The sequence below is a fragment of the Denticeps clupeoides genome, unplaced genomic scaffold, assembly GCF_900700375.1.
Source record: "Denticeps clupeoides unplaced genomic scaffold, fDenClu1.1, whole genome shotgun sequence".
In the NCBI taxonomy this organism is placed as follows: domain Eukaryota; kingdom Metazoa; phylum Chordata; class Actinopteri; order Clupeiformes; family Denticipitidae; genus Denticeps; species Denticeps clupeoides.
This window is the reverse complement of record NW_021629763.1, coordinates 27,930-48,044: the sequence shown is the minus strand read 5'-3', so window position 1 is coordinate 48,044 and position 20,115 is coordinate 27,930. Positions and strand designations below refer to the sequence as shown.

The window sequence follows — 20,115 nt, the reverse complement described above, 5'->3', positions numbered from 1 at the left end:
TTTATAAGCCATAATAATAAACCAGCAGTTTACTGCTCAGTGAAATCATTGAATCCTGAGGAGCAGATAAGGTCTGCGCTTAGAGATCGCATTGATTTTCCTACAAGAAGACCATTCCGATTAAAAATGTCGCATTTGAACCATTGAAGCTTTTAAAAAATCTTACAGAAATAATGGATACAAGTGGCAAATATCAAGGTTATGCATTGTCTAGCTGTTTCTTTAACACAATATAACCATTGTCCTTTTTGAAAGGGATGAAATATACTGTAACATCTATCATGCCACAACCTCTGCATTCTTGGAAGGATCCGAATGGGCACCAGTGGAAGCAAAGCTTTCATATTTGTCACGTTTCCTCAATGGTAGTTTTTAAATTTGTGCAGAATGCACAAGCAGGCCGCCACTGACAATGTGATGAGGTAGCCGTTACCAAGGTCACACTAATGTGCAATAATCACAGTTGCATGCACTGATTCAAAACGATATCTCATTTTTCAGAAATGTTATTTAACACATCGTCAACATTTGTTTGTTATAGTTTAAATCCAATGAAAAGAAGCCTCAGAGATATTGGGTTACATAAAAAGCCTTATGAACGGATGGTGCCGTTAGATATTAGAACATTCATCCTTCTCATGAGAAACTACACAAGGGACTATTCCTTGATCCAGTTTATATAAATAGATTGTTTCATCAGTTTGGCTCTCACCTTCTCAGGAAAGTAAATGAAGTGAAGACTCTAGTAAAGAAATGTTTCTCATTTAGATTTTTCCCCCCGAAATATGTAGGCAAGTTCACAAATTATCAATAAGAATAAAAACTTGCAGTTATAACTTACTGAATTTGTTTATGGCAGTTTACGAAGACTTGATTAATAGACAATGTTACTCCTGGTCCCACTCAGCATACGAAAGACCAAGTCCCAGCATACTACAACTAAACCATTTCAGACAGAATCTGCAACTCAGCATAGTGATTCGTGTCCATCCTACTGGGTCTGTCTTCATTGGCCTCATGTATCTTGTTCAATACCCTACTTTCTCACTGTCTAGACCTCCACAGCTCGCTACATACAGTCTTCTGTCAACATTTAAGGTTAGATCATATGCTGCATGACAGACCAGCTCACTTCAGTCTGATCTCAAACAGGGCACCAAGATAGCAGAATGAATGTCAGATCCTGTGAATCACACACCACACTTAAAAACAGCTAAAACTGAACTGTGCTAAACACTCTGAGTTGTCTCACATCAGATCAGGCCGCACTCTTTTGCACTCCCATGTAAATCTTTTCCTGTGTTTTTGACTCTGTTATTGAACTGCTGTCTTTTACACCTCCCTTTGTCTCAGTGACACTTGTCAGATGTGCCACCTTCAGTAGCTATAAAAGTGTACAAACTTCTTCAGTCTAAATCAGTCTAAATCAGTGCTAGTCAGTGCTGAACTGACACCCTGTCGCTACAAAGCACTGTTAATACTCTCATATGAAAACGTAAGTAACACAAAGGCACACAAGTGTGATTTTGATTCTTTATTGATAGCATGCTTTCAGTAAATCGAGGATAAAACAGAGCTGTCAACCACTATAGAATGTAGAGCGAGGGAAGGAGATCGGAACGCTTCTTCTTTTTGTTCTCATTCTCTCAAAAGAGAAACTGTCAACCTGCATTTTGCTGGGCATGGATGTCGAGCAATCAAAGATGAAAGCATAAGCTGGATGCAGCTATGTGGAGGGGTGTCATGTTTTATAAAGTCACGAGAAACAGTCCTCATGCTTATGGGTGGAAAACTATAATATTTCTGGAGTAAAGCAGCTCTCGTCTATCTCATGACAGAATTTATTTTTCACATTGGGACAGGTAGAGCTGTGTTTCGGATGGATGAGGGAAAAGAAAATGTCAGTGTTGGTCTCCTGATTTTTCAGTTGAGTTGAGTTTAGGAGGACTTCTTGTAGACTTGCTTGGCCACCACTGACTCCACTCTCAGTTCCTGCAGATCAAAGTCAGTTCTTAACTTTTTACTCCAATATTTATAAAGCTGCAAGATCCCATAAACTCGTATCAGACCCAACCTTTAAACCACTGATAGTTGAAATGAAAGACACTGATTACCTCATGAAAATGGTACCTCTTAATGGGTGGGATATAGAGGCTGCATGTGAAGAGTCAGTTGGTGAGTGTGAGTGTTCAGTGGATAGCACATTCCAAAAGTGATCAAGATATTAAAAAAAAAAAACTGGGGAGGGAAGACCAGCATTTCTAAACAACATCCGCAATGGCAGTGAAATCTTGCAAGAAGATAAACCATACTGCAAAGATTATTCGGGAAACGCTAGGAGAACAAAACTCTGGCCTGCCACAAAATTCCTCAGACTGGTGGAACCCTCACTAAAAAGGACTCTAAAGATCAGCAGCAAACATCACAACATACCTACAAAGCTCTAAAGGAGGCCATGCCTCTATGAGTTGTTTGGTGGGCATGAGTGTAAGGTACTCAAAATAATAAACCACAGAATGCATATAGCATTATTTTGCGTGACGTATATGGCACACTTCTGGATAGCCACCATTTGCAGTCCACCTAGCAAAGTGGCCAAAGTTCTGGCCACCATTCACCATGCAGCTGCTTTGGCCAATGCTTCTCATATCCCATCCTGCAGAATGCCCTCCGGTTTACTGGTCCCAAGGTGATCGCCCTGGAAATGCATGGTCTTCCAAATAGGCTGATGACAAACATCTGCTGCTATCATTCAATACATCATGTGGTACTAATACAGCCTTTACAGTGCTATAACAGTCATTACGGTCATGCTGCAGCTATAACTGTAATGTAAAATGCGCGCTAGTCATTGCATTAGTTGGCATGCTGAAGCATGCTGCTAACTGCTGTTCTGGGATAAATGATGCACATCACGACCACCAGTACACGCTGTGATCCAAGCACTGCAATCAGCCAATGGAAACAATGGAAAAATAATTAAGCGCAAGCATCCCAAGAACATAAATGAACTCACTCGAATCTTCGGAGGATAGATTTGCTTGGCATTCATTTTGAACTTACTTTTCCTAAATGCATCTGACCTCTACATAACTGCTCCAAATAGAGTAGAAGTGGTTTTGATTCACTTGGTTGCACTAATGCTAGTCATCCAATTACAAAACAAGCTATATGGAAAAGACATAAGATAATATTGTCTCCTTAAATGTCCCATTTGGGGTAATATGCTTGTATAGGCACTTTACATGGCAAATAAAAAGAAAAACATGTGGAGATAATAAAACAAAAAGAAAATTAGAAAAATGAGAACTTTAAATTTACTTTCTGCAGAGTACTTAAGTATCATTATATTAGACAGAGTACGTGTTCTGCATGCATGCAACGTAACGCATGCAAATGGGGTGTAGATGCAGGGCTCTCACCAAATGTAGCTCGTCTCCGTCTATCCAGTGAGTCCAGCCTCGGTTCTGCTTCTCCCCCCTCTGCACACACACTAGCTTATCGTCGTCCCATGAGATGGTGGTCTGCAACCGAGGACAGAGGAAGTGACAGGTAATAACTTGCAATCCAATAAAAAAAAAGGAAAGAAATGGAAAAAAGGTGTAACACACACACACACACACACACACACACACACCACACACACACACAACACACACACACACACACACACACACACACACCCACACACACAATAAACCCACATATGCACACACATTAAAAGTTATGTACGGACCTTCACACAGATTCAAAACAAAGAAGAGAGTAAATGAGATTCGCACTTTCAATTACATGCTACAGAGGGGCCAGAGGAAACTGAGAAGAAGGGAAAATGACACTGTGCTTCCTCACTAATTTGTATGGTGTGGTGTTGAGTGTATGTGTGTAGTTTATTATTTTTTTTGAAGTGCAGACACATTTAATTAAAGAACTGTTTGCGCGAGGGGGCTTTCTTCTGGGCGCCAAGCTGGTGCCACGCAAGTCGTTAGCTAAAACTCGTCTGAAAATTTCACAGGCCATTTCACTTGGCCGAACAAAGGGTGCCCTTTAGACACGGGCGGCCCTGGTGCCCATCTGCAGCATAGTCGCTCGCTCAGCTTTGTCACTCGCCACTCTGACAGGGAGCAGTGGGTTGTGTAAATGTCTAGATTCCAAAAAAACACTGACTCTGGTGTAATTTACACTAAATTGCACTAAATTTCTCGTTGTGATTAGAGAGGGGGAGAAAGACTCATCATAGCCGGGCTGGGGTCATTAACCAAGGTCACCGTCTGAACGGCACCAGTAATTTCCTTTTGAACCGGCAAAGCTAATGATACTGGTACATTAGTTTTTCTTCTTATGGATATCTACGTTGGCATCCGCATAGCTGTTTCTCATTCTAAACGATTAAATGCAACGAAACAGTGTAATTCAGGAAGACCTTATGCAAACTTCCTCAACTTCAAACAGATTAAGAGCTTTTAGGATGGCCTCAACATAAAAACATGGCCAAATGCAGTTCAAAATTTTGCTTCAGGATACTGTGGACTGTTTTACTGGAATTTCTTAAGTTCAAGTAATGCCAAATAGAGAGAGGGAACCATAAATGCAGACCAATATATAATTCGGTGTTGCCAAGGTGGAGGCTATCTACATGGTGTGGTTGATGATAGCTGTTAGTTACTCAGTAACATTAGGTAGATTTTATCTAGTATGACTTATGACTGTTTATTTTAGGTATTTTTCACTCCAAATATCCTTTGTAATTCAAACACAATTAAAAATATTACCTTATATTTAATGGGTAGATTCTATAGGTTATTGTTTATTTTGCGTAAATTCAATATAATGCAATATAACCACTTGAGAGATTTGAGGCGGTTCTTTGCTATTGGTCGAAGTAAAATGAATAAAGTTATTAATAATTAATATGAGATAGTTGGTGCTCAATTTACTCACAGTGCTCAAATAAGACAAATGGTTATGGACCTGATTATAGATGTCTTGAATCAAACCCCGACTTCAGTAGGGTTGGGGGACTGGCCCTGTAAGTCTCTCTGAAAAAAGGGCATCTGATAAATGCCATAAATGTAAATTTAGTTTATAGGTTACTAACCTTTTTACATTTACAGCATTTATCAGAAGTTACAGGGACAGTCCCCTGGAGCAACTTAGAGGCAGTGGTGGCCTAGTGGTTAAGGATGCGGCCCCGTAATCAGAAGGTTGCCGGCTCAAATCCCGATCCGCCTAGGGGCCACTGAGCAAAGCACCGTCCCCACACACTGCTACCTGGGCGCCTGTCATGGCTGCCCCACTGCTCACTTCCGGGTGATGGGTTAAATGCTGAGGACAAATTTCACTGTGTGCACCGTGACTTGCTCAGGGACACAATGGTAGTAAGTGGGATTTGAACCTGGGTCTTCTGGATCATAGGTGAGTGTTAGGGGTGTAACAATATATCGCAGTACAATACGTTCACGATATGACGTCATTTTAATCCTATTGGTTGAGCTGCCGACGCGACCTACTCTGCAACAGCGTCGCGTGTGCTTTCATCGCAGCCGCAGAAATCGCTTGAACATTAGTAGGGCAACATGAAGTGAAAGTGAAATTGAAGATGCCCCGTCTTCTTCTTCCATCGTCTGGTTTTCCAGTCACGCGACAGGACGACGGTAACAAAAAAAAATTACAGACAAAACACAAACTTTTTGTCAACACTGTAAAACAAGGATGCCAAACACAGCGTCAAACACTTCGAATATGATGTGCCATTTAAAAAAAGAGGTAGTTTCCAGCGCTGTACCGTGAAGCTAAGGCAAGGTGGTCGACGGTGTGAAAAAAGCTGAGAATGTGGCGATTACAACTGACGGGTGGACCTCGCGGGCTTGTCAGAGCTATATTACAAATCACGGCGCATGTTATTACCACGGAGTGGGAAATGAAAAAGTTTCGTGCTTCAGACTCGCCCGCTTTTTGAGTCGCACACTGGGCCTAACATGGCCGAAGTTTTAAAAGCGGCTGTACACGAGTGGGAGCTTGATAGGGCTCCTCGTAGTACTGCAGTTGTTACTGACAACGCACGCAACATGGAGGTGGCAGTGAGAGAAGCCGGGGTCGTCACGTCGCAAGCAGGTTTTAAATGTGCCTCGCGTCAGTCGATTGCTTGGTCGCGTAAGAAAAGTCGTAGCTTTCTTTCACCGCAGTGCCACAGCCACAGCTGTGCTCACGGAGAAGCAAAAGATGCTTGAGATCGCATTTTTACTGCTTTAAGAAGTTCTGTCTGAGGTATCTTTAATTTTAAGTTCATGTTAAATTTAACCATTTTTTCAGTGACAGAACGAGATTTTCAGTTGTTATTTTGAATACAGAAGTTTTTTTTTTTTTTAATTAAACTTTGAAATGTGTATTGTATGTACAACAAAGAAAATTATTGAAATTTGTTAATGTTTTTGAAATAAATCTGTTATTTAAATTTCAGTTTCATTTTTCACTTTTGTTCAAAATATCGTGATACATATCGTCTCGTGAACCCAGTATCGAGATACATACCGTATCGTGACCTGGGCATATCGTTACACCCTAGTGAGTGTGTTACCCACTAGGCTACTAGCATCCTACCCTAACATCAGAACAACGAAGAGCCATGACTACATAATCATGAGAAGGACCAGGACCCCCCCCCCACCCACTTGTACATACATCCAGATAATCATTTGGTAACAGCCTAATGAGAAATCCTGAACTGGATTTAAAATGTGATGCCACCACACACTGACCATGCATTTCCGGTCATCAACCCCGGCCAAGTCCTCCTCAAACTCTTTACCAAACTTCAAATTCCATGTTGTAGCTTCTGAAGGCACTGATGGTCTTGATGATGAAGTGGTTCCCGTTGTGCGCGATGTCTTTGTCGGGCTTCAGCAGTGTGGCGATTTTTCTGACAGCTACATTGACATCTGCCGGCATGAGTATAAGCAATATATGAACAAAGCGTTATGATTTCAGACAATATGCCAATAAAGACACTGGGAGTTGACTGGACTAAAAAAAGAAATGCAAATAAAACCACTTTCATCCACTAAGCCTAGCAGCACAAATCATGATTACATTAAAATCTGGAGGGAGCATTCATTTGGGTCTCTTTGAATGATTCTGCTACTCAGAACAAGAGCGCATAATCTGTCCGGCATGTGAAAGGCTACAATGTACTGCGCTAAACATTAAATTCTATAAAACCACTCTGCTCTTTTCTGTCATACGTTTTGGGAGACATGACGAGGGAAAAAGAGGATTCTGTTGAACATCCATTCTGCAAAATAATTACAAAGATGTACCTCGTTTTTTAAATTTAAACGACAATTTGCTTTCCATGGTATTTTAGAAACATGGAAAATTGTGGATCCAGACCTACAACAGACAGACAGACAAAACCTCACCAAGAGCCTTCAAGTACTCCTCAAAGTTCTCATTTAAGATCATTTTCCAGACCCCATTATAGTCAGCAGGCATGTGGGAAAAGTGGTGGCGTTTTCCTTAAGCCCAGAGAGGAAAGAGGATCCTACATCCAGTCTCGCTACCGTAATACATGGCACTTTCAGAACCTCCAACTTTATCCAGCAACACTTTAATCGGATTACTCTCTCTACCCCTCCACCCACCCATTTGAAATTTTGCATGCTTGCAGAGCAGTCCTCCATCAGCACCACCTCCCACTGGCAACCATTTACTTGCTGTTGGGCAGCAAGCTCACTTCAGTTGAAAAGGAGGTGAAAGTTTTTACTGTAAACGTGTCTATTTTTCATTAAATGATATCCCGAACTATCCCGAGCCAGAGATCTCAAACATTCTACTGAATGGTGCCAAGACCCTCTTTATTTTCAGTGAATGTCATTCCTTCAAGGTTTTGTACTGTAACAGAATAGGGGTCCATGTAAAATCCAAGTAATCTATTAGTGAAACACTCTGGGTGGTTCTACCATACAACCCACAGAAAGAGCGACGGTGCAAGCCCGTGAGTATTTCGGATGGACAAAATACTGTCCTAGATTTTAAAGCTCGATTGTGAACAGAGCTAAATGTGAAAATGTCAAATGTGAAATTAATAACAAAAAAAACATTCAATGCACAAATGCTTTAATCAATAAATCACACATTTCTCTGAAATGCATGCTGAACTCGTTGATTAACTCAACCGGAAAAAAATAAATCTCCAGTAGCAAGAAATTGTGTACAAAATAATTCCCGCTGATGTGCATATGAGTATGTGGCTGTAAACTCGTAACCGTAAATATCACGAAAGGTGCAATACCATCAGCATGGCATCAGCAGTCTGAAAGTGCTTGTTTGGTGAGGGGTCGGAGGTCGACATCCTTGTTCTTCAGCTCGCTGTCCGTGGTGTAAAGGTTGTGCTCCTTGATGTACTCTATGACCGAGTCTGGCAGAAGATATTTGACACTCAGGCCCCGCCGCAGGGCCCGCCGCACCTCCGTCGAGCTGATCTCGTTGCGGATCCATTCGTGCACTAGAAAGATATTCTGCCGGTGCTTAAAAAGCAGATCTGACAGGTGCAACAGCCTGTTTCAGGTTGGAGGTTGCCACGACTGATGCACACCAGACCAAAACGGCCCACCAGCTCCTCCACATGATCGTTCTGCCAAAGACCAGGAACTCTGAAGGTGTCCAGGAAGTCTGCCCCACATAGAAACTTCAACTGAGGTGCACCTGTCAGGAAAAATAAAAACGTGAGGCAGGTCCAAATGACTTAAACTTGTAGCAGTTGGGAAAACGTCATGTTCATTCAATTATGGCAAGCTGTATTACTAATTTATTTAGTGGCATGCTTGTAATTGGGATGGCTGGAAATTAGCTAGCTGTTTTTCCCTCTCTCCCTCACACTTCATCAGCAGATCCTCTGGGGAAGACTTGAAAGAGGTGGCTTGGTGAGGTTCAGTGATTTTCCCCTATGAATATTGGATTAGCTTCCAGTCATGTTTCATTCAGTTCAAAGGCATTTCCAATTTATCAAATATAAAACTCATAGCAATGCTAGCACCGGAGGCAGGACGAGTGATAATGACGTAACTCCCAAAGTATGTCTATGTGTTCGAAGTTCCGTGATTTTTTTTTTTAAGTGAGTCTTCCCTGTGATTTAGAGGTTCCGTAAAGGGGTTCAACTTCCAACCTAAGATATTATATATAACATCTAACCCGTGCTATTTCTGTCTTGACTTGCTAACAAGTGGCATTAAAAATGCCACACACATCCTCAAATTCAATCTTATTTATTTATATAATTTTTAATAAAAATCCCTCTTTGTTCATGCAGCACAAGCAATATGACCTTTCAAGTCAATATTTGTGTTTAGATAAGCAGTGGACCAAATGAGAAAGGAAGGGGGGGAATAAATGAAACGGCCACAATCAATTTAAAACCATTCTTGCCTCTTTCAATAAACAGAATGGACTCTAAAGTAATCACTACTCTCTCCAAAGCAAAACTGATTTGCTTTCCAATAACTGTGTAATAAAAGCCCAGAAAGAAAACTACATGAAGATGCCTTTTATTGCTGCTTTTAGAAGTGGGTCTGTTGGACAACAATATTTGTGAAACCGTAATTCGCCTACTTCTTTTTTGTTTTTGCCATCTCATTCAGACTAATTGTCACTGGGTTAAGAGGTATCTGTGCAATGAATATATTTTAAATAGCCAAGTCTGCTAAGCAATAAGTGGTGTGTTGGAGTGTGCACATTATTTTAGTGTAATGAAAACAGTTGTTGGAAAGCAGGCACTGACTGATTTTGTGCTATTAAATGCCATACAGTACCTACATTTAACTATTAAAGTGACTTGCAATTTAACCAAATAAGTTTAATCACAAGTATTCTACAACCCAAACAGGAAGTTCTTTAAATTTTAATAAAAGGAACATTTTCATATAACATAAGCCAATATTTAATCCCAACTGAACACAGACAACATAACAAATGTTTAAAATTTGATTTAAATTTAATTTTTTTTTTTTTTTTTACAATTTCCTGCACAAAATGAGCTCTCGGAGGTTATGAGTTTTGGTGTTTGAATTTGTTCCAATTCCAGCTACTGAAGAATTTGTGGTCATTTTTTATTTAATGATAAAGGCCGACTCAGCACCAATAAAGTCATGCTGTTGTAATGCAGTATGTGGTTTTAAACAGATTTACAAAACTTTTATATACCTTTCAGAATTCATAGATTTTACCAAAACATCCAAGTTGTACACATTATATGCACTTATTCATCACTATACCATTAGACATACTGGCTTTTGAACACTGAAAGGTCTCCCCTTCTTTAGCCCAAAGGACACAGTTTCTGCAATTGCAACAAAGAATAAAACCTAACTATAGAAGATTTTATATTAGGTTTGGCCCACAGGTCATGATGGCACTTCTGGTCCATGTTCAAATGTGGTAGAAATGTGTATTTACTGACAGCGGTTTCTGGAAATTTTCCTGGGCCCTTGTCATGACACAAATAAAGGTATTCTGCCTTGTCCCTTTTGCACAAAGATATCTTTTGACGATGTTATGCCCTGTAGATGATATTTGCCAAGCATTTGGAATTTGACATTGAAGAACATTGTGGAATATTTTAACGCACTATCAACACACTTTTTACTTCTTTTACATATGAAAGACTCTCTAAGACTCTCTATAGCCAACAATGTTACAAGACCTGGTACCAATGAACTTTATTAGTTGCTAGATGTTTTCCTAGCTGAATCTTTCATGCTTTTTCAGCCATTCATTGCCCCCACGTCAACTTTTTTTTGGGGCCTGTGGCAGGAATCAAATTTGAATTGAGCTTAATTAGTTTGAACATTTATTATCGATGTACTTCTGCCTCAATTAGGGAAAAGTATAAAACAAGCTGTCCAGACCAAGACAGAAAAAAAATCAGATGATTTGACAAGAGAGACCTGCCATTATGTTGACAGTCATTATACTGGTTCTTAATTTGACAATTAACTGTGAATTTGCATTGAATTATGTTTTCTCAATAATTATGTTTTCACACCAAGGAGGCAGTGTGTTGAGAATTCACAAGACAAGTGTGGGCCTACCAAGCTTATGTCTTTTTTCCTTATTTTTGGTCAGTCAGTGGCAGAACTGGGGAAGTTGTGTGACACCCACTTTCTCAAAGTTTTCTGGTCATTTTAGTTACATTTTAAAATTGAAGGCAATGATACTATATTAAATAATAATTATTAGCTCTTACATGAGGTTGGAGATGACTGACACTCCAGCTTCTGTGGTACTTTGCAGCTATCCTGGCATAGTGGTACCTGCAGGAGTAGAGGGACAAATGCTTACGTAAAAGTACAGAAAGAAGACTATTCAAACTAGTTTAGAAAGAAAATAAAAAACTTTCTCAGTGATTCTAGAGGCTCTGTGGCCTCATTTTGGAACCTGATCCTTGATTAACATTCATTCATACACACACTCCTCAGACAAGAGACCACTTCATATTTTAATCAGCTTGGTTCTTGCGTAAATGCAGCTTAAAAGCAAAAATCCAGAGGGGAAGGACGAGGAAAGACGTGAATAAGAGGCCTCGAGAGCTCCCTGGTGCAGAGGTTACATGGACCACTATACCCCTGCTCTTCATGCAACCCGAGACACATGTGAAGAGCAGACCCTGAGACCCTTGGTTAACAGAACCCAGCACCCTCATTCAAGTTAAGCCAAAGAGCCGTGCCCTGAGCCCAACAGAGAACACAACTGGCGGATATGCAAGCTGGCACAATGTCTTGCCAAGCCCTCAGTTCACCAGCCTCATGGAGTTGGCGTCAGAAGACCAAAAGCCCTGGCTCAGAGCTCAACTGGCATCAAGTGGTCCAGGGGATGAACGATCTCTCCAAGAATAAGGGGAAGAATACAGCGCTGCTGCTGTACACAGGAGATGGGGGTAAACGCTGGCAGGGTGGATGGGGAGATTCTGATCTGGCTGGTGAACAAGAGTTGAGCTGTTGCCAATTCTTTGGCCAATAGGTTGGACAAAATGAGACAGCCCTGGAACTGTAACAAGACTGGAGCTCCACAGTTGGACAACAGAGCTGTTTACGTGTAATTAAATATATTTAAAAAGGATATAAATGGGTTTTGTTGGATTTCGTAAGCACACAATGTGTGTATCAAAAGGATTTTGAGGTATAATATGTGTATCAAAGGATTTGTCAGGCGCTATTGCCAAGGAATTCAGAAATAAATTCCCAGAGTACAATAATGAGAAACCTGGGTTTGGTGCACGGGCCACTGGTGCACAATCAGCTGGTTAATAGGACTCGTCTTTTAGACAGAATTCGGGAGGGGGGGGCGAAGTCACCATGTCTAATAAGACCTTTTTTTCCCCCCATCAAACTCCTGCAGCAAAACATCCCTGTATTTTTGCCTTTGTCTTTGTCTTTACCAGGAACCGGAGAATTCAAGAAATTAAGAGCGCTTTGGCCATTTTGCTTCACCGTTCAGAGAGTGGCAGCTCAGACGGTCGGATCTCGAATTTCTCCCCTTATGCCGTCAGAATGGGAAAGGTTGCCTCCCGTTTCTTATTCTTTGTCCACCCAGAGAATTTCCCATAAAAAAAGTAACTCCACCGACTGTCATGGCTTGCTTGTTGATTGGATGTAAAAATGAGCACAAATGAATTTTTTAGTACTGGTACGCAAGACTCCTTTTCCTGCCTCTCTCCTCCTCATTACATTTACGGCATTTATCAGACGCCCTTATAATAAGTGGAATTGAACCTGGGTCTTCTGGCTCGTAGGCGTGTGTGTTACCCACTAGGCTACTACCACCCAAGCATTAGCATTTAAAACTACACACACTGAAACAGCACGTCTTGGAGAAATCTCATTCTCATTGTGGGACTGGCGAAAAGTGGCTGTAATTCTGTAATTCTGTAATTCTTAATTTTGGAAAGAGACATCGATGCCATGAAAAATTTGCTCAAACCAATCTGGATTTACCCAAAACAATGTCAAAAGCTGCTTCCAATGTCTGTGCACATTCAAAAACTAAAAGTGTCGATATGCTTGAATGACAGCTGTGACAAATGGCACTGATTTTTATAACTGAGGTAGCAGTATAAAAATCTAAAGTAGTTGCTAGATTTCATTCAAATGCTCTCCATACCAATGTCATTCTGTTTTTCATTTTTAACGTATAAAATATAACATCTTTTTTTAGTGCCCACTGGGCCTTCATAGCAGATTAAAAACCAACAAAAAAAGTTGGTGACTGCACTGTGGCACAAAATAAAGCACTTCCTTTTTTTCTAGGGATTGACCCTCAGAGACATTGTCAGGGGGAAATGAGTAGGACACAGTTTTATACAGTCTTTTCTTCTTTAGTTACATGCATATCATGATTGCAATGTAGCAAGTAGGTGAATTCACCTAATCCCAAGATGGGTGAACTTTTTCAAAATGTAAGGAACCGATTACATCCCAGTTTTTACAACCATATTTATGTTTTTTTGAAGATCATTTCAGCTTCCAGTCACTCACTGGAGCGCACCGACAGGTCTAAACTAGAATCATGTCTATTTCAGAGCACTGTTTCTTTTTTCGATTTATCTTGCCCTAGTTTGCAGTAAATAAGTTACACAATATTCACAGAAGTAATTGTGTAAGGGATGCAAGAAACCCAGGAGGAGGGAATGAGTCCCTGCCCTCAGCATTCTAAGCTCAAAGTTCAAAGCTAATTACCAGCACAGGAAGTTCACACCACTGCAAGAACCAGCTACAACAATCTGACTCGTCCGAACAAAGACACAAAGCTAAACTTAACTGAGAGAGCAGTGTAAAACATAAGGACACATTACTGCTATGACACAAAAATCAATGGTGCTTGATCCTTCAGTTTCAAACGCTATTGCTGAAGCTTGTATTTTACAATCCCTTTTCATGAGACCTCAGGGACTGAAAAGCCATTTGATGGCAGGCCCGAGACCCTCCTGACAGTTTCCAATGTAATTACTGTTACACACAATTTCAAAATATATATATCGCCATCTTTCTATTCTAAAAATCTTCAACGTTAAACCTGTGGTACAGATTATTGCTTCAGACCAATGTGAACATTGGAGTTGGCATAGGTACACAATCTGGGTAATAAAACCGCAGGTGGAGATCAAAGAACATAGTGCATAGTTAGAGGGTTAGGGGAGCTCTTGGAAGAGATGAATGTTCAAGAGGCTCTTGAAGATAAAGAGATGCTCCGGCCCTGAACTCCATGTAGCCATGCGGGAACAAAAACTGATAACGGTCTGTACTGGGAGTGCCTTAAATTCAGGGATGGTAATGCCAGCCAATATTTCATGGAGGAGAGAAGTATCTAGCTTTTATTATTGAGCTCTAGAAGATGGATGTGATCCCACAAGTAGTACTGAAGATTAGCATTAGTGATGTGTATTTGATCTGGCCTACAGTGGGCAGCCAGTGGAGTCTGAGTGGTGGTGGGGTGATGTGTCCATAAGGGCTGTTGCACCACCGCCAGATGCACCACCGCTTTGTGGGTTCTACAAAGGTTTCACTGTACATGGTTGGACATTTGCTTCTATGGTTTAAAAGCTCATACTCTTATCTACAATTAAACCACAATTTACAGAGCCATGGAAACTATCATCACCAGGCACTGAAAGGGACTATATAAAAAAAAACCCGAGTTATTCTAGTAATAAACTATTCTGACATCCAGGGGTTTAAAGCCACAAAAAAAAAAAAAAAACTTGTTTTTTTATCGGAATTTCGAAGGGACATGATGCACCTGTACCTCATGGCCATCACTGTTTCAGTCCAGTCGGGCTGTTGGCTCTCCCAATCGTCAACAGTAACCCAGTCTGAGGTACGCAGGGCCAGTTGTGCCATAGTGACGCGGTGCTTCGCCAGAGCAAGCCCCTGCTTGCCGTAGCTGTCGCTCACAGGAGACACGATTCCACCCACTACTTCATACTGACCTTTGGATAACAGAAAGCACTGTGGTTACTCCTGAGTATTTACAGCTTAATTAACACTACCACAAAGATCAGCATCAGAAATAGCAGCTACTGCAATACCCATAAAAAATACGTTTTTAAATGCTTTAAAGTGCAGGTTGTAGTTTATAGAAAAATCCCAAACACACAGAAAATGTGTAATTATGTGCACTTCCCCCCCCCCATTTCGTTGAAAGACAAGGCCAAAGTTTTGTTCATCAACTTGCAAAGTTTGCAAAGTACAGGACATGAAAATGTGCAGTAAGTGCTACGTAGCTGTGGGTTTATGAAGAGGTATTCTGTGCGTAGGTGTAACTCCTACTTATACTGCATTGGGACTAATTTCAGGTTGGGATGTGGTTCCCTGCGAGAGTAGCTTTTTATCGTGGCCAGTGACAGTTGATGCAGAACACAGCGTGCATACACACATCTCGTGCATGCGGACCCACCTGTCTGGTGCATGTGGCCACGGGCAAGTTCAAACAGCCGCATGTGCTGGTGAGTAATTGGGTTAAAAGACCCACAGGCCAGGAGGACCAGGGGGATCCGGCTAACCATGTCTGATCAGACACCACGGCGTGTCCACTGTGCAAACTGCAACCCATCGGAACGAACGCGCTGCAACACGCAAACACACCAAGCTCGACACACTGCCTGCGGAAACAAAGTGATTAGATTGAAGAATGGGGCGGCACAGCATGGTGCATTTGAATAAATCCATTCTGGCCTATGGAGAAACTGCAGTCGAACCGGACAAGGTTATCCTCTTTAATTCATGGGCTGGGTTTCCAAATAAAACCACAGTTTCCATAAACCCATGTTTAACGTAGAGTACACTGCACGGCCATGGAATATGGATGCACGGGGAGGATCACCTGGGGAGAAGCACCCAGCACTCTGCCGAAACGTCAAGTGACATAATGGCGAACCGGAGAGGATCTCCGGCCTGGCGCAGGACCGGGACGTTACGGGACTCTTCATCAGTCGGCGGCGCAATTACCAAATGAAACAGCGCACGAACTAAAGCGTTCGTGTTTACGAACAGGCAGCAGCACAGATTCCCTGTAAAAAGTCCATTAGAGCAGGGGGAGACCGGATCGGGGTTCCTGGACATTTTTTGTTTTTATTTTACTTACCCAGGGAACTTTTCTTTAGAGGTTACTGATCGCTCGGTGGACTTTTCTGACTTGGCTAAGATTAAAAAGAACGTGCAACGCAGTGATGGGGACAAGTGGATGACTTGTGGGGCACGGTTGGCGGTAGAAGACCTCCGTGGGAAATTCCCTCTGCCGCCAGGACTGAATTGGACATAAGCGCAGTCAAATCAACACGATCTAAGCAAAAAAAAAAACGTAGCTCTCCTCCCCGCACCAGGACGTCCCCGCTACACCAAGCTAGCCGACGCGCCGCTCGCCTCGGGCCGCCGTGGCACTGAAGCACACGCCGGGAAGGCTTGTTTCGCGTCTACACTGACCGACGCTGGCATTGCTGTTTCGGGGGATGTGGTGGGGGGGTTTGTTCACCTTTTTTGTCCCACCGATCTGGGTTTGGACGAGCGTTTGACTCGTTCTGCTCCCCGGAACCTCGCCGACAAGCCGGCGGAGCGACAGCGACTACTAGCGGCGGGCGGCGACAGCGACGCAAATTCGTTTTGTAATTCTGACACGTACTTCTGTGACAACTCCCCTGGTCTCATCAACCACACGACACTCTACTAAACAGACGGGAATTGAATTTAAAGTGAATTTAACCGCACACTTTTCAATGCGAATGTTCAATGCCAATGTGAAGGGATTGTCATGCACAGCACAAACTGTGTCTTCTGCGTTTAACCCATTGATCAGCCATGAAAGGCAACATGTGGGGATGGTACCTTGCTCAGTGGCACCTTGGCAGTTTGGGATTTGAACCAGATACCTTCTGATTTTAGGTCCAACTTCTTACCCACTATGCCACACTGCCCTGGTCTCTATGAAATGGAATAGAGCCAGTTAACCAAATAAAAAATTGATAGCTGATGCAGGAGTAGGCTACATGCCAATCAAGCAGTGCTGGCTCTCAACCCATAGAACAAAGAAGTCTGCAGGTTTTAGACTTTAGACTTTTAGGCTACAGCAAATCACTACCTGGAGCAACACTTTGTTCATGACATGCAACCTGCAAAATGTGGAGAACACAGTGAAAGGACCTGCCAGCAACAGCTCAAACCAGGGGGAACGGCGGCAGAGATCTGTAAGAATCACGTAGAAGAGCTCTTGTGCTACAAAGACTTGCAAAACTGAAAACAATAACAGAGCATCTCCCACAGCCAGCCCAAAGGAGAAGGCAAGTTGCGCCGAAGATGGGGAAAAGGAAGGCATGTGAGAGTGATCTCCATTTATAATGTGCTTGACCCACATCTTTTCAGGCGGGCAGTCCACACTCGGTCTGCCTGAAACCTACTCTGCACTGTCCAGCACCTTCAAACACGAACAGATCCTGTCTCCACTTGTCATGTTGGACTAAATTATATCAGTCTTACTCTTACACTGATTGGACTGTTTTCTCCAACATAAGAGAAGGCATAAAAGTAAAACATTTGAAGCATAAAAATATTTTTTGATAATACACTTCAGGTTGGTTTAAGTGGGGAAACTTAAAGGCCATTGTTGAAGTATGATGTACCTTTTTGTTGAGTTTAATCCCTCAGTTTTTCATCATTCGTTTAAACTTCAGAAAAGACCTTCAGACCATGCTTAGATAGTTGCTGAAGCAATTTAATGTCACACCGTTAAAATGAAGTGTTTTTTTATTTTATACAACTAAACAACCCATTTACTCAATTCATCATTTCTCCACAATTATAAAACAGTCACACGACTGTAATCCAACACTTTAATTATTCAGACCACTTGCTTGCTGTCATTGAGAGCTATTGAGTCATCCACACAAAAACTGTGTGCTTCACTTTTGAAAAAGAAAACAAAAAAACAATAACATTGATGAAATAATTTGTCGTATTGTTCTTTTGTTTATGTGCCCCATAGGAATACATGGTGTTTCGGAATCTAAGTCAGACATGATTCACAGCTGGAATGCATGCTTGTAGTCTCTAACTCTTCTATCAGCAACAACAATTTGGCAGTGTGACGACTTTTTTTCAATTATATACTATTTGGACATTTAATTTGCTTTTTTCATACTTTGAGGCTTTTTCTACTGGATTTTATTGAAGTGTGTTCAAGACTGTGCTTAAATTTTATGATCAAAATAAGGTCTTGAAGTGTCTATATATTGTCTGCCACCTCTTTCATGCAAACCATATTACTTTTTGTCAACAGACCATCCTTTTGTTGTTTTAAAGCTTCAAAAATGTGAGCTTTAGAAGTATCACGAAGGTAAAACCTTAAGCTTCATTTAAGGCTTGGCAACAAGATGATGCTCCTTCTGCTGCATGAGAAAGTAAAAAAAAAAAACTTTCAGCAGAAGACTTAATGAAGAGATAAGAATGTGTACAGAAACTGTTTCCCCATTTAGTGAATTAATGCAATCAGATCCTATTTACATTTTATCTCTGTTCTTGAACCTGTGCTGACCTCTTCTTCTTCTTCTCCTTCCTCCTTCTTGCCAAGGCTATTTTGAGATGTTGGTGTTGTGTAAAGAAAAGTACACACATGCTTGTGCAGTGTGGATGCAGGCCCACATCTCCTGGCCTCCTCAATCTTCTTTTTCTGCTGTAGCTGCTCATGCATTATGCATCATCTCTTTAACATAAATATTCAACCTGGTGCGAGGAGAGAAAGCTTTTCCAAATCACCCTTCGAGGCGCCTTTTTGTTGCCCTTCACAGACAGAAAAATTTAACTCTGAATTGCTTCTGAATAGCAAAATAATGACCACTGCTGTGTTCAGCAGGCAGTCCACGCGGCTAGGCCGGGAGCAGTAGCTCCATCATCCACTGCTGGGCTGCGGTGTGGGACAGCGTAACCTGCCCATGTAATGATGGTCACAGGCAAGACCAAAGGTCCTACCTGGTAGGATGAGATTATCCGTGTTATCCACGAGAAGGCCTTGAATACTGTTCATCTTTTGGACTTTATCAAAACCTTTTTGTTTCATTTCTGTCCATTATATTTTGTGTAATTGTGTAACTATAGTACAGGTTGTACAAATTATTCTTAATAACAGCATATGCACTTCTATAGTTGCTATTAGAGGTAGAATCTTTGTTATACGTTTTGAAGAAAATTTAAGTATTTGAGTGAAGTCTGAAAGTTGCTGTTCTGTGCTGGGACGGACCGATGTCGCTCCGCAGCGCCCCCACATGGCCAATCTAATTGCGGGCGCTCTCCAGGGTGCTGAACTCGGAACGCTCCATGTGCGACGCAGTCAGACGAGGGGCAGAGAGCACATCTGAAACGAAGAGAGATTAACGACGCCTCGTGTGGGTATGGTGGATTAGAACAGTTCAGACTGCATTTTGAACAGATTGCCTTCATAAGTTTTTAAATAGAATCTGCGTTAATAATTCATCGGGCTCCATTATGGCAAGAGATGAACAGAATGCCGCATACTACGGGAAATGCCTGTGATTAAATGCACAGCAGGATGACCAGAGCAAAACTATATATATAAATATATATATATATATATGAATGAATGAATATGTTAATAATGGATGGCCATTATTATATATAACCATGTTATATATATATATCACAGCCATGGCCATCAATTACTCCTAGAAATTCAATGAGATCACACTTTTCGAAAATGCAATAAATAAATAAATTTCTAACCCTGGTGATGTTGTGTTTCTCCTCAAGGCATGGAATGGGTCAAGACCAAATATATCCCTGAAATGCAACATGCAACAGGCAGTGCGATTAGAATGAGCGAGTGCACTTGGCTCTGCAAACTATTGTCAGCACAGGTAAATTGGCTTTCATAAAAAAAAAAAAAAAAACAGACGCGGGGAGAAATACATGGCATTTCAAACTACCTCATTTTATTTTTCGGGAAACTGAAGCGATTATCTGAACATCCCTGGGGCCTTCTGGAAATTGACATTTAAGTAAGAAGAAAAAAAAAAGATGGAACGAGCTGTGATGGAATAATAGTTAATGGGGTCCAACACAACGC

The 20,115-nt window shown here is 41.5% G+C and overlaps 2 protein-coding genes across 2 annotated transcripts; both read right to left on the bottom strand.

Moving 5' to 3' along the window:
• Window positions 1-1,521: 1,521 nt before the first annotated feature.
• Window positions 1,522-7,556, bottom strand: LOC114773657 (retinol-binding protein 1-like). The gene is given in 5 exon segments (XM_028965895.1): window positions 1,522-1,992; window positions 3,423-3,524; window positions 6,759-6,809; window positions 6,811-6,938; window positions 7,419-7,556. Coding segments are annotated over 5 exon segments (408 nt in total). The 5' UTR covers window positions 7,492-7,556; the 3' UTR covers window positions 1,522-1,938.
• Window positions 7,557-8,098: 542 nt separating this feature from the next.
• On the bottom strand, window positions 8,099-15,553 carry LOC114773658 (nicotinamide/nicotinic acid mononucleotide adenylyltransferase 3-like). Its single transcript, XM_028965896.1, is given in 6 exon segments — window positions 8,099-8,558; window positions 8,561-8,703; window positions 11,240-11,273; window positions 11,276-11,306; window positions 14,794-14,977; window positions 15,445-15,553. Coding segments are annotated over 6 exon segments (756 nt in total). The 3' UTR covers window positions 8,099-8,303.
• Between the last annotated feature and the right edge of the window lie 4,562 nt (window positions 15,554-20,115).